Below are 27,089 nucleotides of genomic sequence, written 5' to 3' on the forward strand. Positions count from 1 at the left end.
GCCTCGGGCTCCGAGTTCCTGGGATTTGGAACGGACTCCACGCTGGCGAGCTCAACCAAGCGCAGAGGCCGTGGCGCGAAGGCAAGCAAGGCGCCAGAACCCACCAGCAGACAGGAGTCACCTGTGGATGCAGCACGGATCTCTGCAATTCTGGAGATGGTCCAGCTATCATGGACAAGTGTGCAGAGAGATCGCGATATGCTCCAGACCGTGGCTGGGACCATTGCCAGCATGACCCCTTCAGCCAGCAGCACCATGACAGGATGGACCGGCTCATCGCTGTGCTAGAGCGCACAACCGAGAGCATTGAGGCGATGAGGCAAGAGATGGCTTCTGGACGCGTGGTTCAAGCCCCCGAGCCCACACCCTCCAGGCAGACGGGTCCGGAGGAGCAGGAGATCCCGACACCTTCGCTCATGCCCCCTGCCTTCTCACCGAGACGCACACGTCTGCAGACATCCCACTGCCCTCCTGCACAATCTCGATAACCAGGGGCAGTGAGGGGCAGGGGAGCGGGACACAGTGGTGTAGGCAGGGCGAGGAAGGGGAGCTTGGCATCGCTTCAAGTGGTGGGGGGGTGGGGGAGAGGTGGTGGTGGTGCTGGTAGAGGGGTGAGTGTTGGTGGTTTAATAATGTTATGTAACCTTTGTTATTGTGCACTTGTAAATACACTGACATTGTTGACCCTCTCTTGGTGAGTGTCTGATTTTAACGTCATGTATGGTGCCTTGTGAGTAACATTCATCAATCCGTCAGGTCATCTGCTTTATCAGGAATATTTTCCCATCCACATCTGACTGTACTGTATAATGGGGTCCTGTCATCAGGCCATCGCAGCACGATTTATGTGCTGTGAGAGTTATTCGATTTGTCAGATTAATTATATCTCTCAGAATAGACTTGTGTCCATCACCACAACAAGGCACGCTGGGTACAGGTCTTTTGTGATGAGTCAGTACAGATTTTAAGGCGTAGTTTCCTTGCAGTACAGAGAAAGACACATTAACGAGGCACTAGTGAGAGTCTATTCGTTGAAACCTCATGGTCTCTTGCTGTGTTCTATTGACCGTAGTCATTCCTCAGTTTGCTCTGTAATCGTGCTGCCCCTAAAGTCGAATAGCTGTAACTTTATACCCTTTTCCTCCCAGACAAATGTTGTCAGAGTCTGCAGCTGTCTCAGGCTTACAATAGATCATTCTAACTCTAACCCTCTCGCCCTTGATGTGATAAGGGGTAAGCCATTTAGGACCGAGATGAGGAGAAACTTCTTCACCCAGAGAGTGGTGAACCTGTGGAATTCTCTACCACAGAAAGTTGTTGAGGCCAATTCACTAAATATATTCAAAAAGGAGTTAGATGTCGTCCTTACTACTCGGGGGATCAGGGGTGAAAGCAGGAATGGGGTACTGAAGTTTCATGTTCAGCCATGAACTCATTGAATGGCGGTGCAGGTTCGAAGGGCCGAATGGCCTACAGCTACACCTATTTTCTATGTTTCTATGCCTCTATATATAGCACTTCCTGAGAACTTCTTGAATGTGTCACAGAATTAATTAATCAGCCTGGATGGACAAAATGTGACTTTTCACTTAATTATTTTGCCTTTGCCATTGGGGCTTCTCAGTGAAGGTCGTTCAGCAAGGTCAAAGAAGGAAGTTTCCATCAGCCCAGACACATTTCAGTCGCTTTTATCACATCCAAATAAAACCTGACCATCAGCAACAAGATCACGCAACGTCCAGCGACCTTTCCCCAGCAGTCCCACTCGATGGTGGAGTCGCTGCCCGATCCCTCCTCCCTGCTGACCGACTCACCACCAGGTCACACCGGCTTTTTGTCAGCGGTCCTTCTGGTGGGCGGCCGGTCAATCTGAGGCCAGCATCCTTCACCAAACTGGCTGATTGGCAGCATCTGGCACGGGCGAGCTGCATGACACCCTTCCGGCGGATCACTCCACCACCAAACTCCCGCCGACAGACCTCTCCACCACCAAACCCCCGCCGACAGATCTCTCCACCACCAAACCTCCGCCGACAGACCTCTCCACCACCAAACTCCCGCCGACAGACCTCTCCACCACCAAACTCCCGCCGACAGACCTCTCCACCACCAAACTCCCGCCGACAGACCTCTCCACCACCAAACCCCCGCCGACAGACCACTCCACCACCAAACTCCCGCCGACAGACCTCTCCACCACCAAACCCCCGCCGACAGACCTCTCCACCACCAAACTCCCGCCGACAGACCTCTCCACCACCAAACTCCCGCCGACAGACCTCTCCACCACCAAACTCCCGCCGACAGACCTCTCCACCACCAAACTCCCGCCGACAGACCTCTCCACCACCAAACTCCCGCCGACAGACCTCTCCACCACCAAACCCCCGCCGACAGACCTCTCCACCACCAAACTCCCGCCGACAGACCTCTCCACCACCAAACTCCCGCCGACAGATCTCTCCACCACCAAACTCCCGCCGACAGACCTCTCCACCACCAAACTCCCGCCGACAGACCTCTCCACCACCAAACTCCCGCCGACAGACCTCTCCACCAAACTCCCGCCGACAGACCTCTCCACCACCAAACTCCCGCCGACAGACCTCTCCACCAAACTCCCGCCGACAGACCTCTCCACCAAACTCCCGCCGACAGACCTCTCCACCAAACTCCCGCCGACAGACCTCTCCACCACCAAACTCCCGCCGACAGACCTCTCCACCACCAAACTCCCGCCGACAGACCTCTCCACCACCAAACTCCCGCCGACAGACCTCTCCACCACCAAACTCCCGCCGACAGACCACTCCGCCACCAAACTCCCGCCGACAGACCTCTCCACCACCAAACTCCCGCCGACAGACCACTCCACCACCAAACTCCCGCCGACAGACCACTCCGCCACCAAACTCCCGCCGACAGACCACTCCATCACCAAACTCCCGCCAGGCGGATCCTGGACGGCAGGTGGGCAGTTCCGGAGGAATCCCCCCCGAAAATCTACATTCCCGGCAGATCCGCGGTGGCTGTGGGCACAACCTGCGTCAAATTCGGCCCCAAGGTGTTCCTGGAGTTCCATTTCCTGACACTAACATCTCTCACGCTGAGAAGCATAAAAGGAAAACCGATTTAGCAGGTCCCAGCATAAAGGCCGAATCAAAGAGTGCCTGCCATGCAGCAAGGAGACGGTAATTACTAGGCCCGGCTTGGCAGGGTCACAGTTTAAGCATGGGTAGCTGTTCCTGCATGTTGCTGCATTATAATAACAGAGTTACGATAATCTATCATTACTGAATTCTACAGTTCTATTATCAGGGGGAAATTACTACAATATATTCAATGCGTTGCTCCTGTGGCAGTGAGCAAGGCAGGGTGAGTGTGTGTACTGGAGTCTATAAATCACAGACCCAATAAACAGAGAATGAAACAAGCTCAGGTGTATAACAAAGATTTAAATAAGACATTGCTTATTGAGCTGAAATCAGCCCTCAGCAATCCAGCATTTATTTTTATCATGTGGTTTTAAATTATTCAGCTCGCAGTATGACAAAACCTGCTTCCTGCATCAGTTAGGCAGCTACGTTTAAAAGGACTTTTATTGCTCAGAATTAGGAGTCTCAAAATGAAAGGTTTTAATTTGTTTTCCCTTCGGTTCGTAGATGCTGACTCTCACTGGGGTACGGGCCCCACACACACTGACTCTCACTGGGGTATGGGCCCCACACACACTGTCCCTCACTGGGGTACGGGTCCCACACACACTGACTCTCACTGGGGTACGGGCCCCACACACACTGACTCTCACTGGGGTACGGGCCCCACACACACTGACTCTCACTGGGGTACGGGCCCCACACACACTGACTCTCACTGGGGTACGGGCCCCACACACACTGACTCTCACTGGGGTACGGGCCCCACACACACTGACTCTCACTGGGGTACGGGTCCCACACACACTGACTCTCACTGGGGTACGGGCCCCACACACACTGACTCTCACTGGGGTACGGGTCCCACACACACTGACTCTCACTGGGGTACGGGCCCCACACACACTGACTCTCACTGGGATACGGGTCCCACACACTGACTCTCACTGGGGTACAGTCCCACACACACTGACTCTCACTGGGGTACAGTCCCACACACACTGACTCTCACTGGGGTATGGGTCCCACACACACTGACTCTCACTGGGGTACAGTCCCACACACACTGACTCTCACTGGGGTACAGTCCCACACACACTGACTCTCACTGGGGTACAGTCCCACACACACTGACTCTCACTGGGGTACAGGTCCCACACACACTGACTCTCACTGGGGTACAGTCCCACACACACTGACTCTCACTGGGGTATGGGTCCCACACACACTGACTCTCACTGGGATACGGGCCCCACACACACTGACTCTCACTGGGATACGGGTCCCACACACACTGACTCTCACTGGGGTACGGGTCCCACACACTGACTCTCACTGGGGTACAGTCCCACACACACTGACTCTCACTGGGATACGGGTCCCACACACACTGACTCTTACTGGGGTACGGGTCCCACACACTGACTCTCACTGGGGTACAGTCCCACACACACTGACTCTCACTGGGGTACAGTCCCACACACACTGACTCTCACTGGGGTATGGGTCCCACACACACTGACTCTCACTGGGGTACAGTCCCACACACACTGACTCTCACTGGGGTACAGTCCCACACACACTGACTCTCACTGGGGTACAGTCCCACACACACTGACTCTCACTGGGGTACAGGTCCCACACACACTGACTCTCACTGGGGTACGGTCCCCCACACACTGACTCTCATTGGGGTACGGGTCCCACACACACTGACTCTCACTGGGGTACAGTCCCACACACACTGACTCTCACTGGGGTATGGGTCCCACACACACTGACTCTCACTGGGGTACAGTCACACACACACTGACTCTCACTGGGGTACGGGTCCCACGCACACTGACTCTCACTGGGGTACGGGTCCCACACACTGACTCTCACTGGGGTACAGTCCCACACACACTGACTCTCACTGGGGTACAGTCCCACACACACTGACTCTCACTGGGGTACAGTCCCACACACACTGACTCTCACTGGGGTATGGGTCCCACACACACTGACTCTCACTGGGGTACAGTCCCACACACACTGACTCTCACTGGGGTACGGGTCCCACACACACTGACTCTCACTGGGGTACAGTCCCACACACACTGACTCTCACTGGGGTATAGTCCCACACACACTGACTGCCCACTTGTTCCTGGTGCATTTGTGGCTGGAGGAATGTGAGTGGCAGTTGTGACCAACAGTGGCCCTCAGTGCCCGAGTGGCATGCCCTCACAGCCACAAAGATGCACTTTCTGGACGGGGCCGATGGTCAGTTAACCAGAGCATTTGAACTGCACCCCTAACCGGCCTCGGGTCCTGAGGCCAATTACCAGACTGCTGCCACATCGCTGGTCGAAATCAGCCAGCGTATCATGCAGCGTAGTTTGAAAATTGGCCTTCCTACCCAGAATGGTTTGCTGTCAGAGTGCGTGAACAAGGACCCCCCGGAGAAGGGGCGAGTGTATCGAGGTACCCTCGCGAGTGTGTGTTCGCCCATCGCCATGACGCTCTCCCCCACCCTCCCGCCATTGGCTGACTCGCTTCCTACACCCAGCCTGAGCTGAGCAAACGCTCTCTGTCCATCACAAAGGCATTGTAATCCTATTCCTGTCAGACACGGGCAGCGGCTTCACTTTCAGCTGGTGCTCGCAGAGACCAGCACTCTGCAGGGATCTGATACTCAAATTGCAGGCAGTGGTTTCCATAGCAACCCCGAGCACAGGGCCCAAAAGGCTCCATCAGTACCAGCCTCTTAAAGGTAAAGTTGCTGGTGTGAGTGGAAGTGCACAGGACACGTTCCTGCACCTTCCCCTCCGCCTGATCTGCATGGCCGTACCCACACTCGCTCTCTCGCTCTGCCAGCAGTGTGTAGGCGACATGTCAGCTTACCCACGCTACATAACAGCACAAGAACTAGGAGCAGGAGTCGGCCATTCGGCCCCTCGAGCCTGCTCCGCCATTTAATAACGTCATGGCTGATCCGATCATGGACTCGGCTCCACCTCCCCTCCCGCTCCCCATAACCCTTCACTCCCTTATCGCTCAAACATCTGTCTATCTCCACCTTGAATATATTCAATGACCCCCAGCCTCCACAGCTCTCTGGGACAGAGAATTCCACAGATTTACAACCCTCTGAGAGAAGAAATTCCTCCTCGTCTCAGTTTTAAATGGGTGACCCCTTATTCTGAGACGATGCCCCCTAGTTCTAGATTCCTGGAGGTTTCATCACATGACCAACCGCCCTGCCCCCGCACTCTCTTGCCATTGGTCGGCTCACATGTCCATCCCCGTGATGGTCCGCCCACTGAAAAGCGATTGGATGCTTCTTGACTGTCAGTGAGACAGCCATTTCTCCCACCTCCAGTATGTGTATAACCAATAACCTACAATGTTCAAGGACAACGAATCAGAAAAAACATTTTGGTTAAGGGCCCTATGATTTTTCCCTTGGTTTTTGCTTGTGTAATGTATTTGCTTCTTTGGGTTCTTTGCTTAAGAATTCATAGCAACACATTGCTATTAAGAACTAGTTGGTTTATTAACAAAAGTTTAACAATCACACGACACATTACCGGTTCATCCACCAGGCTCGCAACTGCATACCTCATCGTGGATCCCCTGAACCCAACTGGCTGGGGTTTTATTGAGTCTTGTGAACATCACGTGACTGGCTAAACCATTCACAATGCAACAGCCCTACATACATTGCAGCTCACAGCTGTGTGGAGATGAACCTTTAATTCCTGGGGACTATCCAAATCTTGTCACCTTTCCAATAATCTCCTCACTCGAAGACTCTGGCCCTCGCAAAGCTGTGGCTCCTTGCAAGACAGGAGAAACCCCCCCCCTCTAGGCCCCCAACTGTTCTACCAGAGCTTCACAACATCATCATTATTAAAACTTGTATACTTATAGCATCTTTCACACAGTAAAACATCCCACAGTGCTTCACAGCAGTGTTATCAAACACAACAGCGCCTCTCCGCCATATTTTAGCGCCTCAGCAGGGATTCCATCCGCACCTGTAGCCTTGTTATTCTTAAGCTGTTTTATGGCTTTGCCTACCTCGTGCAAAGTTGGAGTTTCACTGAGCTGGTGGCGGGTCGCATGCTGCGGGATGGAGTCGAGAACACTCGAGTCAAAGGCAGAGTCTCGATTGAGGAGATCTTAAAAGTGCTCCTTCCATCGGGCCCCGACAGCCTCGGTGTCCTTGATGAGTGTTTCCCCGTTCTTGGCCAGTCGTGGGGTGGGGCCTTGGGAGTTTGGGCCATAGGTGGCCTTGACTGCAGCGACGAATCCTCGCATATCATGGCTGCCGGCCAGTTGTTGTATCTCCTGTGCTTTCTCCATCCACCGCCTGTTCTTTAGGTCCCTAATAGGGTGCCGCAGGGCTCAGTGCTGGGACCCCAGCTCTTTACAATATACATCAATGATTTGGATGAAGGAATTGAATGTAATATCTCCAAGTTTGCAGATGACACTGAACTGGGTGGCGGTGTGAGCTGTGAGGGGGACGCTAAGAGGCTGCAGGGTGACTTGGATAGGTTAGGTGAGTGGGCAAATGCATGGCAGATGCAGTATAATGTGGATAAATGTGAGGTTATCCACTTTGGGGGCAAAAACATGAAGGCAGAATATTATCTGAATGGCGGCAGATTAGGAAAAGGGGAGGTGCAACGAGACCTGGGTGTTATGGTACATCAGTCACTGAAGGTTGGCATGCAGGTACAGCAGGTGGTGAAGAAGGCAAATGGTATGTTGGCCTTCATAGCGAGAGGATTTGAGTATAGGAGCAGGGAGGTCTTACTGCAGTTGTACAGGGCCTTCGTGAGGCCTCACCTGGAATAGTGTGTTCAGTTTTGTTCTCCTAATCTGAGGAAGGACGTTCTTGCTATTGAGGGAGTGCAGCGAAGGTTCACCAGACTGATTCCAGGGATGGCTGGACTGACATATGAGGAGAGACTGGATCAACTGGGTCTTTATTCACTGGAGTTTAGAAGGATGAGAGGGGTTCTCATAGAAACGTATAAGATTCTGACGAGACTGGACAGGTTAGATGCAGGAAGAATGTTCCCGATGTTGGGGAAGTCCAGAACCAGGGGACATAGTCTAAGGATAAGGGGTAGGCTATTTAGGACTGAGATGAGGAGAAACTTCTTCACTCAGAGAGTTGTGAACCTGTGGAATTCTCTACCGCAGAGAGTTGTTGATGCCAGTTCATTGGATATATTCAAGAGGGAGTTAGATATGGCCCTTAAGGCTAAAGGGATCAAGGGGTATGGAGAGAAAGCAGGAAAGGGGTACTGAGGGAATGATCAGCCATGATCATATTGAATGGCGGTGCAGGCTCGAAGGGCTGAATGGCCTACTCCTGCACCTACTTTCTATGTTTCAATGTCCCGAGTTTCTTTTGGACCTGAGCCTTGAGCCGTCTGTAATGTTGTTTTGCAGCTCCTGAGTTGGGTTGTTGCTTGAGGCTCAGAAATGCTTTGCGCTTGCGATCTATTAGTTCTTCGATCTCCTGATCATTTTCATCAAATCAGTCCTGGTGTTTTCTGGTTGAGTGACCAAGTGTCTCTTCACCGGCACTGGTTATGGAGGCCTGGAGGTCAGACCAAGCACTATGGGCATTCAGCATCTCAGGGTCATCAAGGCACGCCAGATTGTGAGGCGCTGGCTGTATAGGGCTCTCTTTGCTGGGTCTCTAAATGCCCTGGCATTAACGTTTTTGCGGAACTGCTTCTGCTGTCCCCACTGCTTTGGGGCTATGTTAATGTCGATGATGGATCGGTTCGTCCAGCAGTCGTCAGCTCCTGTCATGGCGCGGGTGATGCGCACATCCTTGCGATCCCTGACTCGGACGATAACATAGTTGAGCAGGTGCCAGTGTTTGGAGCGAGGGTGTTGCCGCGATGCCTTGTATTTGTCCCTCTGGCGGAACAGGGTGTTGGTGATGAGGAGTTCATGTTCTAGACATTTTGTCAGGAGTAGGGTACCGCTGGAGATGGCTTTCCCTACCCGCCTCTCTGTCAATCACGCCTCCCCCGAGGGTTGTGTCTTTGCCGACCCTGGCATTAAAATCACCCAGGAGGATCAATTTGTCGCTCGTGGGGACGCGGGACAAGGATGTCTCGAGGTTGGAATAAAAACCCTCTTTAGCCTCATCTGTTGCATCGAATGTAGGGGCATATGCACGAATGACTGTGGCACATTGGTTCCGAGATAGGGTGAGAGAGAGAGAGTCATGAGGCGTTCATTGACCCCACAGGGGAAGTCTTTGAGGCGGTCGGCCAGCTCATTCTTGACGGCAAAGCCGACTGCATGAAGGCGGCGTTTTGTCTCTGGTTTCCCTTTCCAGAAGGTGGTGTACCCTCCACCATTTTCCTTCAACTGGCCTTCCCCTGCCCGCCGGCTCTCGCTTAGGGCGGCGATGTCTATGTCGAAACGTCTGAGTTCCCGGGCAACTATGGCGGTGCGTTATTCTGGCCTGTTGCTGTTGGGATTGTCCATGAGGGTCCTGATGTTCCAGGTTCCGAACTTCATACTGACGAAGTGGAAGATGTCTGTGCGTGAGTTCTTTTAACGTGGGGTGACCGCTGCACGGGCTTAGCTGAACAAGGTCTTGGTCCAGTGGCAGAGAGGCGCTGTTGGCGTGGATACATGACCTCATCTCTCTCATTTGGAGGGAGGAGAGCTTGCCGGGAGATCTCAGAGATGCAGTGATCGTGACCATTTTTAAAAAAGCGGACAAGTCCAACTGCGGCAACTACAGGGGAATCTCCCTGCTATCAGCCATGGGAAGGTTGTCGCTCGAGTTCTCCTCAACCGTCTTCTCCCTGTGGCCGAGGAGCTCCTCCCGGAATCACACTGCGGATTTCGTCCCCTACGGGGCACAACAGACATGATCTTTGCAGCGTGACAGTTGCAGGAAAAATGCAAGGAGCAGCGCCAGCCCTTATACATGGTCTTTTTCGATTGTTCAAAGGCCTTTGACACGGTCAACCGCGAGGGTCTATGGAGCGCCATCCTCCGTTTCGAGTGCCCCCAAAAGTTTGTCAACATCCTTCACCTGCTGACCTGCAGGCTGTGATCCTTACCAACGGATCCATTACAGACCCAATCCACGTCCGGACCGGGGTCAAACAGGACTGCGTTATCGCCCCAACCCTCTTCTCAATCTTCCTCGCCGCCATGCTCCACCTCACAATCAACAAGCTCCCCACTGGAGTGGAACTAAACTACAGAACCAGAAGCTGTTTAACCTACACCACCTCCAGGCCAGGTCCAAGATCACCCTAATCTCTGTCGTTGAGCTGCAGTATGTGGACGACGCCTGCGTCTGTGCACATTCAGAGGCTCAACTCCAGGATATAGTAAATGTATTCACTGAGGCATATGAAAGCATGGGCCTTACGCTTAACATCCGTAAGACAAAGGTCCTCCACCAGCCTGTCACCACCGCACAGCACTGCCCTCCAATCATCAAGATCCACGGCACTGGACAACGTGGACCATTTCCCATACCTCGAGAGTCTCTTATCAACAAAGGCAGACATTGATGCGGAGATTCAGCATCGCCTCCAGTGCGCCAGCGCAGCCTTCGGCCGTCTGAGGAAAAGAGTGTTCGAAGACCAGGCCCTCAAATCTACCATGGTCTACAGAGCTGTCGTAATACCTGCCCTCCTGTATGGATCTGAGGCATGGATGATGTACAGAAGGTACCTCAAGTCGCTGGAGATATATCACCAACGATGTCTCCGCAAGATCCTGCAAATCCCCTGGGAGGACAGGCGCACCAACATCAGGCCAGACTAACATCCCCAGTATTGAAGCGCTGACCACACTCGATCAGCTTCGCTGGGCAGGCCACACAGTACGCATGCAAGATACGAGACTCCCGAAGCAAATGCTTTATGCGGAGCTCCTTCATGGTAAACGAGCCAAAGGAGGACAGCGGAAACTTTATAAGGACACCCTCAAAGCCTCCCTGGTAAAGTGCGACATCACCACTGACAGCTAGGAGACCCTGGCCGCAGACTGCCCATGGTAGAGAAAGTCCATCCGGGAGGGCGTTGAGCTCTTCGAGTCTCAACGCAAAGAGCGTGAAGAGGCCAAGCACAGGCAGCGGAAGGAGCGCGTGGCAAACCAGCCGCACTGACCCCTTCCCTCGACGGATGTCTGTTCCACCTGTAACAGGGTCTGTGGCTCTCGTATCAGACTGTCCAGCCATCAAAGAACTCACTTTGGGAGTGGAAGCAAGTCCTCCTCGATTCCGAGGGACTGCCTATGATGATGATCAAACACAACCGAGCTGGATCCTATCCTCGCCCAGCACTGACACACACACACCATCACAGACACTCCATAATGCTCAGGATCAGGAGTTTCATTCTCCCCTCATTTCAACAGTGACTACACTGCAAAAGCTCCCCCTTGCCATCTGTCTCACACGTCTACCTGTGATGATCAGAGAGCTCAAGTGCTGATTCGTTTGGGCCAGGGGCTGCACAGACCGAGCACAGACGGAGCGCAGACAGAGCGCAGACAGTACACAGACAGAACGCAGACAGAACGCAGACAGTACGCAGACAGAGCGCAGACAGTACGCAGACAGAGTGCAGACAGTACACAGACAGAGTGCAGACAGTACACAGACAGTACACAGACAGAGCGCAGACAGAGCGCAGACAGTACACAGACAGAGCGCAAACAGTACACAGACAGTACACAGACAGTACACAGACAGAGCGCAGACAGAGTGCAGACAGTACACAGACAGAGCGCAGACAGTACACAGACAGTACACAGACAGAGCGCAGACAGTACGCGGACAGTGCGCGGACAGTGCGCGGACAGAACGCGGACAGAGTGTGGATACACACCGCACACCCTTCCCATTTAGGCGCCAACTTCACTCACTCCATTTCGAGGCTGCAGACGACGTCTGCAATTGACACAAATAGCCAAGTGAGAAAGACCCGGGGGTAAATGGTTGCTGAGAAAGCGTGCCAGCCTGCGTGTACAACCAGCAGAAATCTTGCTGCTCTTCCACTGCTCCAGTGAAACCGTCTGAGCTTAGCGTTCCACAAATGATCAATGATTAATAACAACCCATTCTACACAGCTCTGGCAAAAAAAGATAAATAGTTACAGCGACTGATTTTAATGCTGGATTGGCGATTATTGACACATTTAATGGGCTGGGAGTGGGGAGCTGTGAGTCATTGCTGCGCAGGCTGTAATGCTGATTCATGGGCTGCACGGATCAGGCCTTTGCCCCATACAGCTGGCTGACGACTAGTCATTCTAACCAGGCGTCCAAAAGGACTTTATTTGATGGAGTTATTGCCAAAGAGGAGTGATAGCAGCCCGTGTTATACACGCAGGAGATATAATCCTCTGTCACGGCTGCAGTGGGACCAAAAACTCAGTGGCCAACCTTCTCCCCTGCACCAATTACTGGAGGAGCTTAACATTTTACAACCATTTACTTATTTTAAATAACTGCAGCAGCTCCTGTGAAAATGAGCAGAGCGCTCCTGGCTTCAGCCCCAGTCAGTGCTGTGTCGGGGGACCTTGGCCAGAGCCATACTTAGCAGCCGATCATTGGCCTCAGCGCCTTGGATTAATGTGGGCAGGTTGCAAATTCAACCAGGGTTCCCGGCCGAGTTTGCTGAGGGAGACTATACCTGGCCACTTGGGGGCAGCTAACCAGGGTCAGACTAGGATCTTGTGTGTCAGTCGTGGCTCAGGGGGCAGCACTCTCGCCTCTGAGTCAGAGAGTTGTGGGTTCAAGTCCCACTCCAGAGCACAGAAAATCCAGGCTGACACTCCAGTGCAGTACTGAGGGAGTGCCGCACTGTCGGAGGGGCAGTACTGAGGGAGTGCCGCACTGTCGGAGGGGCAGTACTGAGGGAGTGCCACACTGTCGGAGGGGCAGTACTGAGGGAGTGCCGCACTGTCGGAGGGGCAGTACTGAGGGAGTGCCACACTGTCAGAGGGGCAGTACTGAGGGAGTGCCACACTGTCAGAGGGGCAGTACTGAGGGAGTGCCACACTGTCGGAGGGGCAGTACTGAGGGAGTGCCGCACTGTTGGAGGGGCAGTACTGAGGGAGTGCCGCACTGTCGGAGGGGCAGTACTGAGGGAGTGCCACACTGTCAGAGGGGCAGTACTGAGGGAGTGCCACACTGTCAGAGGGGCAGTACTGAGGGAGTGCCACACTGTCGGAGGGGTAGTACTGAGGGAGTGCCGCACTGTCGGAGGGGCAGTACTGAGGGAGTGCCACACTGTCAGAGGGGCAGTACTGAGGGAGTGCCACACTGTCGGAGGGGCAGTACTGAGGGAGTGCCGCACTGTCGGAGGGGCAGTACTGAGGGAGTGCCACACTGTCGGAGGGGCAGTGCTGAGGGAGCGCCGCACTGTCGGAGGGGCAGTACTGAGGGAGCGCCGCACTGTCGGAGGGGCAGTACTGAGGGAGTGCCACACTGTCGGAGGAGCAGTATTGAGGGAGTGCCGCACTGTCGGAGGGGCAGTACTGAGGGAGCACCGCACTGTCGGAGGGGCAGTATTGTGGGAGTGCTGCACTGTCGGAAGGGCAGTACTGAGGGAGTGCCGCACTGTCGGAGGTGCTGTCTTTTGGATGAGACGTTAAACCGAGGCCCCGTCTGCCCTCTCAGGTGGATGTAAAAGATCCCACGGCACTATTTCGAAGAAGGGCAGTGGAGTTCTCCCCGGTGTCCTGGGACCAATATTTATCCCTCAATCAACATCACTAAAACAAGTTATCTGGTCATTATCACATTGCGTCTTCCTAGCTCCAGAGGTAGAATTCCTGGGGATGAGGGTAGCAGCAGACGGGATCAGCCCTACTGCATCCAAGACGGAAGCGATCCAGAGAGCACCCAGACCCTGTAACATGACGGAGCTGCGTTCGTTCCTGGGGCTCCTAAATTATTTTGGTAACTTTCTTCCCAAATTGAGCACGCTGCTAGAGCCGCTACATGTGCTCCTACGCAAAGGTGGCGAATGGGTCTGGGGGGACAGCCAGAAAAGGGCTTTTAATAGAGCACGCAATTTGTTATGTTCCAACAATCTGTTAACACTATACGACCCATGTAAGAAACTTGTGTTAACATGCGATGCGTCGTCCTATGGTGTCGGGTGTGTGTTGCAACATGTCAATGTCAAGGGTCAGTTACAGCCGGTAGCTTATGCCTCCAGGAGTCTGTCCCAGGCAGAAAGGGGCTACGGGATGGTAGAAAAGGAGGCGCTCGCATGTGTATATGTGTAAAGAAAATGCACCAGTACCTGTTTGGCAGGAAATTTGAGCTGGAGACAGATCACAAACCCCTAACGTCCCTTTTGGCCGACAGCAAGGCCATAAATGCAAACGCATCGGCCCGCATACAGAGGTGGGCACTCACGTTAGCTGCCTATGACTATACAATTCGGCACAGACCGGGCACCGAAAACTGCGCCGATGCACTCAGCAGGCTCCCACTAGCCACCACTGAGGGGGCTACCGAGCATACTGCTGAGATGGTCATGGCTGTTGAAGCTTTCGGAAGCGAAGGCTCACCCGTGACAGCCCGTCAGATTAAAGTCTGGACAAATAGAGACCCGCTACTGTCCCTAGTCAAGAAATGTGTCCTGAATGGGGACTGGGCAGCCACGTACAGGGCATGCCCTGAGGAATTTAAACCATTTCACAGGCGCAAGGATGAACTCTCGATTCAGGCCGATTGCCTACTGTGGGGAAACCGCGTAGTCATGCCCCAGATGGGCAGAGAGATGTTCATCAGAGAACTCCACAATGAGCACCTGGGCATTGTCACGATGAAGGCAATTGCCAGGTCACACGTTTGGTGGCCAGGGATAGACGCAGATCTGGAACTTTGTGTTCGCAGGTGCAACACGTGTGCCCAGCTGGGCCATGCACCCAGGGAAGCCCCCCTTAGCCCCTGGTCCTGGCCCGCCAAGCCTTGGTCACGCATCCATGTGGACTACGCAGGTCCTTTCATGGGAAAAATGTTTTTGGTTGTAGTAGACGCCTACTCCAAATGGATCGAGTGTGACATTTTAAATTTAAGCACATCCTCTGCCACGATAGAAAGTCTACGGGCAATGTTCGCCGCCCATGGTCTACTGGATGTCTTGGTCAGCGACAATGGCCCGTGCTTCACAAGCACTGAATTCCAGGACTTCATGGCAGGCAATGGAATTAACCATGTCAGAACGGCACTGTTCAAGCCAGCCTCAAACGGCCAGGCAGAACGAGCAGTGCAGATAATCAAACAGGGGATGCTCAGAATCCAAGGGGGTTCCCTACAAAGCCGCTTATCACGCCTCCTGTTGGCCTATAGATCCTGACCACACTCGCTCACAGGGGTTCCACCCGCAGAGCTACTAATGAAAAGGACGCTCAAAACCCGGTTATCCCTTATACACCCCACCATGAAAGAAATTGTTGAGAGCAGGCACCAGCCACAATGTGACTACCATGACAGGAATGCGAGGGCGTGATGTATTGATGTCAATGATCCTGTTTTTGTCCTCAACTGCACTGCAGGGCCCAAATGGCTCGCAGGCACTGTGATTGCCAAAGAGGGAAATAGGATTCTGGTAGTTAAACTTACCAATGGCCAAATCTGCCGCAAACACGTGGATCAAACAAAAAGGAGGTTCAGCAACCCCATAGAAGAAGCAGAGGAAGAACACGATATAGAGTTCACTCCACCACAGGTGACCGAACACCGGAACCAAAGGGAGGAGAGCCCAATCACTGTGGGCAGTCCGGACAGGCCTGAGGCACCGCAAACAGCAGACACTCAGGCCAGCGCCCAACAACCGGAGCCCCAACTCAGGCGCTCTACAAAAGAGCGTAAACCACCAGAGGGACTCAACCTGTGATCCCAATAAGACTTTCGGGGGGAGGTGATGTCATGTATTCGACCAGCATTGTAACCCATGTATAAACTGACCTAAGTTGTACACTGTGAGAACAATGACCACTAGGTGGTGAACTTGTGGGAGACACTCCTAACCTGGACCTTCCCACGGCCCTTTGTGTAATGAAGTGCTCCCTGACATCACCCCTGAACGGTCGGGCTCTAATGTTAAGGTTCTGTCCCCTTGTTCTGGACTCCCCCCACCAGAGGGATAGGTTCTCTCTATCGAACTCCTCGATTAGATCACGCCTATATTGTCTGTACTCAAGGGAATACGCGACCTGCCACTCGGTGCGAGTTAGGACACGGGGCAGCGAGCACAGGGGGTGATGGGTGAGCGGGACTCGGTGTGAGTTAGGACACGGGGCAGTGAGCACAGTGGGTGATGGGTGAGTGGGACTGGGTGCGAGTTAGGACACGGGGCAGCGAGCACAGGGGGTGATGGGTGAGCGGGACTCGGTGCTGATATGTCCTTACTACACAGTATAAATGCACACGAGGCTCATGCTTGAGAGGTCAGTCTGTGACCTGTCCTTTATTCCTTAGCACTCAAGTGATGAAGGTGGGTGGAGCTTCCCCTTTTATCTCAGAGGGTTGTAGAGCTGGAGGATCCTGAGAAATAGCTTGCAGGATCGAGAATAACTTCAATACTTTCAGCTGCAACTTGGAGATATTCTGCATCTCCCAGAAAACCCAAAGGGTTAGTGGGGTAGTGGCAGGTCGCGTATTCCCTTGAGTACAGACAATATAGGCATGATCTAATCGAGGAGTTTGAGGTGATTAAAGGGTTCGATAGAGAGAACCTATCCCTCTGGTGGGGGGAGTCCAGAACAAGGGGACAGAACCTTAACATTAGAGCCCGGCCGTTCAGGGGTGATGTCAGGGAGCACTTCATCACACAAAGGGCCATGGGAATCGGGAACTCTCTCCCAGAATGCTGTTGAGGCCGGGAGTCAATTGAAAATGTCCACACTGAGATTGATCTGCTGGCCCATCAAAGACCGAGCATCCACCACTCCGAGCCACTGGGGGCAGCCACGCGTAAAACGGAGGGCTGTCTGATTGGAAGCTAGGATGATCTTTGATCCTTTTTTCTCAGCCAAGCTAACTTGCTATAAATAATTCAGGCTCCCTGTGAACACCGCACATTAGCCAGAGCACGTCTTGTCATCAATATCCTGCCTTCTCCCCTGTCATATTAATGAACTTATTCTGTTCGCTGTACCCAGTAACCTCAAATAATATCTGGTGTACAAACGAGATAAGCTGAGACCAACAGGATGCTGTGTCATTATTTCCGATCCAATATCAATATGTGCTTTGCTTGTACGATGATTACAGCAGTGGTGTTACTGTGAGCAGAAACCTGAGGAGCCCCATCCATCATCACCAGTTCATTCACCAAACCTTTCATTATGCAACTGAAGCATCATGGGTGGGCAACAACCTCAGTCTGCTCCCAGCGGCAAACCGCTGGGTATAAAACTTTCCAATCAGGTCACGGCTCATTCTCCAAAACTCCTACACACCCTAATCTCTCATTTCATACAGCAATTACTAATAGAAAGAGGTCCTGATTGATGGGACAGTGTAGAGGGAGCTTTACTCTGTATCTAACCCCGTGCTGTACCTGCCCTGGGAATGTTTGATGGGACAGTGTAGAGGGAGCTTTACTCTGTATCTAACCCCGTGCTGTACCTGCCCTGGGAGTGTTTGATGGGACAGTGTAGAGGGAGCTTTACTCTGTATCTAACCCCGTGCTGTACCTGCCCTGGGAGTGTTTGATGGGACAGTGGAGAGGGAGCTTTACTCTGTATCTAACCCCCTGTACCTGCCCTCGGAGTGTTTGATGAGACGGTGGATGCAAAATATGGGCAGATCACCGTGATGATCGCAGAAAATACCAAGGAAATAGTCCACAATTGCAGAGCGGCAGCAAATTCTTAAGAAGTGCTTGCATTATCTGTGCTCAGTCTGACAGCGCTATGTGAAGCACAAAGGTTAGGTGCTTGAAAGCAGAAGTAAGCTTGTCGTGTGCCCCCGGGACCTGGCTGTTGTGTGCTCGGAGGGAGGGAAGGTGACCGGTTAGATGTGTGTCATTAAGCGAGTGTGAAGGGCCATGCGTCTAACACCAAATCCCCAGCGTGCCTGAAATTGTCCTTCATAACCTCCGAAGAAGCAAGCTACCTTGCGAGTTCCCCGGGGAGATGGTTGACTCTTCAGATTATATTTCAGAGCTGTTTCTTTGAGAGGGTTGGGAGTGAGATGGCTGCCGAGGGTGTTAGAGGGGGCAGTGCGGGGGTGTAGGGTGTGGGGGCAAAGAAAGGCAGATAACACGCGCACATCTCGTACAGAATAATTCGTCTGCTCTGTCGAGTAGAGGAGGCCGACTGACACCAGCAAGGGGCATTGAACAGGATGTGGCTGCAGCAATCATACAGAAGGGAAGGAACCTTGGACACAGAATAAAACCGTGCGCTGAAAGGGCAATGGCTGACCCATGTTCCCTCCCTCCCCGCCTCTCTGGAAATCAGCGGATATCTGGAACTCTCTCCCACAATAGGCTGTGGGTGGTCGGGCCCAGTTGGACCTTTGAAGATTGCAATCGATAGATTGTTGTTGGATGAGGGTACAGAGGGATATGGGGTTGAGGGGCAGGATCGAGGGGCTGAACAGCTTCCCGCTGTTCCTGAGGGATCGGCCCTATCCTGGAGCACAGCCCCATGGGTGGACGGGACCTCCCCCAGAGGCCATTGTTCATGTGTCAGTCTGGGCACGCTCACCTGGATCAGCTAACTCAGTGCAAACCAAGATGGTGGCCTGGAGCTGTGGGCCATACACTTCCTCACTGGATAAACTAACTGAGCCATCAGAGAGGCTGGCGACACGTGGTCTAATCACTTCTAAGCCTTGGGGCGGGATTTTCCAGACTTCAGTTTTTCGCCCCTGGGTGGCAGTGAGCTCTCAGGGTGGGCGGTCAGTCCAGCGCCCCGCGGGGGTCACGGAGCAGCACCGCCCGGACGAGCTGCGTCGGTGTGCGACGCCCCGATTGTGACTCCGGCGTGACGTCAGTCCAACCCGCAGCGCATCCCGCTGGGACCGTCTGTAAACGCGGGCGGGCGGTCCGACCTATAGCGGCTGCGGAGAGGCAAGGAGTGCTATCCTGAGGTGAAGTGTGATTTATGTTGTGGTGACGTGGGCTATATTTTGGGAATGTTTTGGTGTGGGTTTATTTCGGGTTGTTTCCCCCCCCCCCCACCACCAGGCGTCTCTGGGAGCGCTCCCGACCCGGCTCTTTGGCTCAGGAGTTTCCCATCCTAACGCCCCGAGAGAGGGGTACAACGCCTCCCTTAGCACTGCGCCCCACACTCAGGGCCCAGCTGCCCAATGTTACTGACTGAGGCGCAAACTGTTCCCGGGCGCTAATCTCACCGTCCCACCTCCATTACCGCCCCAAAATTAGCAAAGCCGAACATCCAAACCCTTGTCCTTTGAAGTGAAGAATGTAAGTACTCAAGAAAGTAAGAATTAGGAGCAGGAGTCGGCCATTCGGCCCCTCGAGCCTGCTCTGCCATTTAATAATCATGGCTGATCTTCCACCTCAACTCCACCTTCCTGCACTGTCCCCATGTCTCTCGGTTCCCTTAATATCCAAAAATCTATCGATCTCAGCCTTGAATGTACTCCACAGCCCTCTGGGGTAGAGAATTCCAAAGATTCACCACCCTCTGAGTGAAGACATTTCTCCTCACCTCCAGCCTAAATGGCCTTCCCCTTCCCCTGTGAAAGGCTGAGGCCTGTAGTGCAGGACTGGCCTGAGGCTGGGAGGCCTCAGAGAGAAGCCGCAATTGTTTCCTCGCTGTGTTTCGTGCTGTGGGAGTCAGAGTTATTTCCTGAAGCGTATATTTAATGCCAAGCTGTAAAAAAGCGCATTACCAGTAATTGAAGGTGGAGAAATAGCTCGGGAGTCAGTGAGCAACTCGAAGCCAGACAAGCCTTCGGACAACAAGTTGCCTTTAAATGGTGCCTTGAACGTCCCAAGCTCCTGGCCTTTAAATAGGAAAAAGCGCGCATCCACGGTATTGGGAATGGGGTTCGCAGCTCAGTCAACGCCCCCCTCCCCCTGCCACCTTGGGAATATTGGTCCCAAGGCCGTACAACTTGTTGTAAGTTCTTTGCAGCATCCGGACCCACAAGGTGGGGATTTCAGCAATTCCTGACTGAAGGAAAGACATTTATTAGCTGGAATGTCCCAGCAACAAAGATTTTGTGTACTGTAACAGCACCACAAAGAGACCATGAGGTGACCGACTCATCGATGTGGTTTATGGGACATATTGGTTGGGGGAGCAATTGGGCTGGGTACCTTTGGGGGTTAGAGATTAAGGCAGTGTCGAGGTCCCAGTGGACCTGCCTTATATGGGAGGCTATAGATTGTATGAGGAAGGGAAGACTGCGAGGGGTGTGCGGGTGTGTGCAGGGTGGGGATTAGTGGGGTCTGCAGGGGAATGTCCAGAGGACCATTGACCACAGGAGATGAAAGAGAGCTGATGGGGGGCTGCAGTTAGTGAGCTATCCGGCAGACTGTTCCCTGCGAGCATTGGTGCTCTCATAGAAACATAGAAACATAGGAAACAGGTGCAGGAGTAGGCCATTCGGCCCTTCGAGTCTGCACCACCATTCAATAAGATCATGGCTGATCATTCCCTCAGTACTCCATTCCTGCTTTCTCTCCATACCCCTTGATCCCTTTAGCCGTAAGGGCCATATCCAACTCCTTCTTGAATATATCTAACGAACTGGCATCAACAACTCCCTGCAGTAGAGAATTCCACAGGTTAACAACTCTCTGAGTGAAGAAGTTTCTCCTTATCTCAGTCCTAAATGGCCTACCCCTTATCCTAAGACTATGTCCCCTGGTTCTGGACTTCCCCTACATCGGGAACATTCTTCCCGCATCTAACCTGTCCAGTCCCGTCAGAATTTTATATGTTTCTATGAGATCCCCTCTCATCCTTCTAAACTCCAGTGAATACAAGCCCAGTCGATCCAGTCTCTCCTCGTATGTCAGTCCTGCCATCCCGGGAATCAGTCTGGTGAACCTTCACTGCACTCCCTCAATAGCAAGAACATCCTTCCTCAGACTAGGAGACCAAAACTGAACACAATATTCCAGGTGAGGCCTCACCAAGGCCCTGGAGAACTGCAGTGAGACCTCCCTGCTCCTATACTCAAATCCCCTAGCTATGAAGGCCAACATACCATTTGCCTTCTTCTCTGCCTGCTGTACCTGCATGCCAACTTTCAATGACTGATGTACCATGACACCCAGGTCTCGTTGCACCTCCCCTTTTCCTAATCTGCCACCATTCAGATAATATTCTGCCTTCGTGTTTTTGCCACCAAAGTGGATAACCTCACATTTATCCACATTATACTGCATCTGCCATGCATTTGCCCACTCACCTAACCTGTCCAAATCACCCTGCAGCCTCTTAACGTCCTCCTCACAGCTCACACCACCACCCTTGTCCACTCTGCCAGTTACATCCTCAAAAAATTCTAGAAGATTTGTCAAGCATGATTTCCCTTTCATAAATCCATGCTGACTTGGATCGATCCTGTCACTGCTTTCCAAATGCGCTGCTATTTCATCTTTAATAATTGATTCCAACATTTTCCCCACTACTGATGTCAGGCTAACCGGTCTATAATTACCCGTTTTCTCTCTCCCTCCTTTTTTAAAAAGTGGTGTTACATTTCTACCCTCCAGTCCATAGGAACTGATCCAGAGTTCCTGTTGGAAAATGATCACCGATGCATCCACTATTTCTAGGGCCACTTCCTTAAGTACTCTGGGATGCAGACTATCAGACCCCGGGGATTTATCCGCCTTCAATCCCATCAATTTCCCTAACACAATTTCCCACCTAATAAGGATTTCCTTCAGTTCCTCCTTCTCACTAGACCCTCGGTCCCTTAGTATATTCGGAAAGTTATTTGTGTCTTCCTTCGTGAAGACAGAACCAAAGTATTTGTTCAACTGGTCTGCAATTTCTTTGTTCCCCATTATAAATTCACCTGAATCCGACTGCAAGGGACCTACGTTTGTCTTCACTAATCTTTTTCTCTTCACATATCTATAGGAGCTTTTGCAGTCAGTTTTTATGTTCCCAGCAAGCTTCCTCTCGTACTCTATTTTCCCCCTCCTAATTAAATCCTTCGTCCTCCTCTGTTGAATTCTAAATTTCTCCCAGTCCTCAGGTTTGCTGCTTTTTCTGGCCAATTTATATGCCTCTTCCTTGGATTTAACAGATTGTAGATGTATCACAAGTACCAATTGGGCAGATCGAATTCCAGCTGGTCTCAGGGTTCCAAAGTGTATCAATATGAAATCATAATTCCCACTTTAGTCACTGCACGAGTATAATAAAAATAAATGCTCCCAAACGAGCTATTTGTCATACATCTGTCGACATGAATGCCATTTCAGTAACTATCTGTAGGGTATCACAAGCAAAGTTTCAACTTTCATTGACTCTAGACAACAATGTACATTTATATAGTGCCTTTAACATAGTAAAATGTCCCAAGGCGCTTCACAGGTGGCAATATCAGACAAACTTTGACACCGAACCACATAACGAGATATTCGAACAGGTGACCAAAAGCTTGGTCAAAGAGGTCGGTTTTAAGGAGCATCTTGAAGGAGGAGAGGGAGGCGGAGGGGTTTAGGGAGGGAGTTCCAGAGCTTGGGGCCCAGGCAGCTGAAGGCACGGCCACCGATGGTGGAACGATTATAATCAGGGATGGTCATGAGGGCAGAATTAGAGGAGTGCAGAGATCTCAGGGGATTGAAGGGCTGGAGGGGATCACAGAGGCTATGGAGGGATTTGAAAGCGAGGATGAGAATTTTAGAATCAAGGTGTTGCAAAACTGGGGGGCCAATGTCGGACGTGAGCACAAGCGGTGAGGGGTGAACAGCAGTTAGGGTACGGGCAGCAGGGTATTGGATGAACAATGCACAGAGAGGCCGGCCAGGAGAGAGCTGGAATCGTCAAGTCGAGACTACAATATACCAGCGCCAAAGCAGAAGAGGGAACTCTTAGGGCTTGACTAGTTTTCTTCTCTCCTGCTGGGATACAGCCCACTCCAACTCCCCATTTCTATCTTGCCCAAGTGACTGTTCCTCTTGCGAGAGCGTGACTGGACAGAGATCTGAAGTGGGAACCCTGGCTGCTTTCACTTGGCGCTGCCTCACACCCAGCTCACGGGGGCAACTTATGTTGCAAATCAGAAACTGGGATTTGAAAAATGGAGATTAGAATCCAAATGCAACCTAGAATCTCAAAATGTTGCGTGGGGTTTTGTGCCGGAATGTGGTCTGGGGCCACACATCAATCTGGCCGCAGAGAGCTTTCCAGAGCACGACATCTTCTGGGAAAGTACTGCCTCATCGCTCTCTCTCCCCCCAATCACGCTCTCCCATCATCATTCTCTCCCCCAATCGCTCTCTCTCCCCCCGTCATCATTCTCTCCCCCCATCGCTCTCCCCATCGCACACTCCCCCAATCGTTCTCTTCCCCCCATCGCTCTCTCTCCCCCCAATCACGCTCTACCCCCCCCTCGCTCTCTCCCCCCATCATCATTCTCTCCCCCGTCATCATTCTCTCCCCCCATCGCGCTCTCCCCCCATCGCTCTCCCCATCGCACACTCCCCCCAATCGTTCTCTCCCCCCATCGCTCTCTCTCCCCCCAATCACGCTCTCCCCCGCTCGCTCTCTCCCCCCATCATAGTTCTCTCCCCCCGTCATCGTTCTCTCCCCCCATCGCTCTCTCTTCCCCCAATCACGCTCTCCCCCGGGATGCGGCCCGCATGTGTTGGGGTACGGCCCCCCATGTGTCGGGGTACAGGCCCCCCGTGTGTCAGGGTACAGGCCCCCCGTGTGTCGGGGTACGATCCCCGTGTTTCGGGGTATGGGCCCCCATGAGTCGGGGTACAGGCATCCATGTGTCGGGGTACAGGCCCCCCATGTGTTGGGGTACGATCCCCCATGAGTCGGGGTACGGGCCCCCATGAGTCGGGGTACGGGCCCCCATGTGTCGGGATGCAGGCCGCCGTGTGTCGGGGTACGGGCCCCCAATGTGTCGGGGTACAGGCCCCCATGTGTCGGGGTACGGGCCCCCGTGTGTCGGGGTACGGGCCCCCGTGTGTCGGGGTACAGGCCCCCATGTGTCGGGGTACGATCCCCCGTGTGTCGGGGTATGGGCCCCCGTGTGTCGGGGTGCAGGCCCCCGTGTGTCGGGGTACGGACCCCCATGTGTCGAGGTACAATCCCCCGTGTGTCGGGGTACAGACCCCCATGTATCGGGGTACGCTCCGCCGTGTGTCGGGGTACGATCCCCCATGCGTTGGGGTATAGGCCCCACATGTGTCGGGGTATGATCCCCCGTGTGTCGGGGTACGGGCCCCCAATGTATCGGGGTACAGGCCCCCATGTGTCGGGGTACGGGCCCCCGTGTGTCGGGGTGCAGGCCCCCGTGTGTCGGGGTACGGACACCCATGTGCCTGGGTACAATCCCCCGTGTGTCGGGGTACAGACCCCCATGTATCGGGGTACGCTCCGCCGTGTGTCGGGGTACGATCCCCCGTGCGTCGGGGTACAGGCCCCCCATGTGTCGGGGTATGATTCCCCGTGTGTCGGGGTATGATCCCCTGTGTGTCGGGGTACGGGCCCCCGTGTGTCGTGGTACAGGCCCCCCATGTGTCGGGGTACGATCCCCCGTGTGTCGGGGTACGGGCCCCCGTGTGTCGGGGTACAGGCCCCCGTGTGTCGGGGTACGATCCCTGTGTGTCGGGGTACGGGCCTCCGTGTGTCGGGGTGCAGGCCCCGCGTGTGTCGGGGTACAGGCCCCCGTGTGTCGGGGTACGATCCCCGTGTGTCGGGGTACGGGCCTCCTTGTGTCGGGGTGCAGGCCCCGCGTGTGTCGGGGTACAGGCCCCCGTGTGTCGGGGTACGATCCCCGTGTGTCGGGGTACGGGCCTCCGTGTGGCGGGGTGCAGGCCCCCCGTGTGTCGGGGTACGGGCCCCCGTGTGTCGGGGTACAGGCCCCCCGTGTGTCGGGGTGCGGGGCTCCCGTGTGTCGGGGTACGGGGTATGGCGGGATGCGGCCCCAGTGGGGCGGGGTGCGGGCCCTCACGGGGTGGGGTATGGCGGGACTGCACAGTGCTGCCAGGTGGATCTGTCACTGCTTGCGAAGGGAGAAAGTTGCTGCCATTTCCCAGCAAGGCTGTCCCTGACCTTGAGGCAAACAAGAATTCTGTGCAGAAAGTAATCAGAGGACAGGAGAGCTGTGCGATCGCCTACATTGCAAATAAGCATTGAAAGCAGCAGTGTTCCAGGTGCTTGAAACCTCTAGCCCCGAACTCATTCAGCTGTGAGGTGTGCCTGTTACAATGAGTGATGTTGCTTCTGTTTGGCCTCGGTTTATCCTACACACCTGCGCAAACACACACTTGTGTAGCCAGCTCCGATCAACACCTGTCCATTCCATTTGTCAATGTAAAAGACCTTTAAATTGTTGTCCCAACAGCAACGCTCCGAGAGCCCAGGTAACTAAATCCTGCCCCAACAGCTGCAGCATAACGCCAGCCTTTTGTTCAGGAGCTTCAGGAGTTGATGTCTGCCATAAAATGGGTCCACAAATCGCACCTTCAATGGGCAGGAGTCTGGGACGGGGCACTTTTAACTCAAAGAACTCCTCTAATGTATATGTTTTTAAAAATACTTAAAATGTAAAAATAACATCCAATTTGTTACTCCAGCAGCATTCCGCCATTTTGCTTCACTTGCCTCCAAACTGTTACGTTGATGTCATTGATGGGAAGGATCATCACGGGCTTCAGAGAGTCAACATTGGAGCAATCAGGATCTACACAACTGATCTAAGCACACCTCCACCCAACCCAACCCAACCCGACACATCTCCGCTCAACTCAACCCAACACACACCTCCACCCAACCCAACCCAACACACCTCCGCCCAACTCAACCCAACACACACCTCCACCCAACCCAACCCAACCCGACACATCTCCGCTCAACTCAACCCAACACACACCTCCGCTCAACTCAACCCGACACACACCTCCACCCAACTCAACCCAACACACACCTCCGCCCAACTCAACCCAACACACACCTCCACCCAACTCAACTCAACCCAACACACACCTCCACCCAACTCAACCCAACCCGACACACACCTCCACCCAACTCAACCCAACACACACCTCCACCCAACTCAACCCAACACACACTGCCGCTCAACTCAACCCAACATACCTCCGCTCAACTCAACCCAACATACCTCCACCCAACTCAACCCGACACACCTCCGCCCAACTCAACCCAACACACACCTCCGCCCAACTCAACCCAACACACACCTCCACCCAACTCAACCCAACACACACCTCCACCCAACTCAACCCAACGACACACCTCCACCCAACTCAACCCGACACACACTGCCGCTCAACTCAACCCAACGACACACCTCCACCCAACACAACCCAACACACACTGCCGCTCAACTCAACCCAACACACACTGCCGCTCAACTCAACCCAACACACACCTCCGCTCAACTCAACCCAACACACACCTCCACCCAACTCAACCCAACACACCTCCGCTCAACTCAACCCAACACACCTCCGCCCAACTCAACCCGACATACCTCCGCCCAACTCAACCCAACACACACTGCCACCAAACTCAACCCAACACACCTCCGCTCAACTCAACCCAACACACCTCCGCCCAACTCAACCCGACATACCTCCGCCCAACTCAACCCAACACACACTGCCACCCAACTCAACCCAACACACCTCTGCTCAACTCAACCCAACACACCTCCGCCCAACTCAACCCGACACACACTGCCGCTCAACTCAACCCAACACACACTGCCACTCA

General features: G+C 53.5%; 1 protein-coding gene across 1 annotated transcript in view; it reads left to right on the forward strand.

Moving 5' to 3' along the window:
* The first annotated feature begins 326 nt into the window (after positions 1–326).
* Positions 327–27,089, forward strand: part of LOC139233548 (salivary glue protein Sgs-3-like) — a 32,240-nt gene continuing 5,477 nt past the window's right edge. Inside the window, exons 1-2 of the mRNA XM_070863951.1 lie at positions 327–447; positions 1,909–2,970. Of these exons, the coding sequence (XP_070720052.1) occupies positions 327–447; positions 1,909–2,970 (1,183 nt within the window). The remainder of the gene's footprint in view (positions 448–1,908; positions 2,971–27,089) is intronic.

The sequence above is a fragment of the Pristiophorus japonicus genome, chromosome 21, assembly GCF_044704955.1.
Source record: "Pristiophorus japonicus isolate sPriJap1 chromosome 21, sPriJap1.hap1, whole genome shotgun sequence".
NCBI classification, from domain to species: domain Eukaryota; kingdom Metazoa; phylum Chordata; class Chondrichthyes; family Pristiophoridae; genus Pristiophorus; species Pristiophorus japonicus.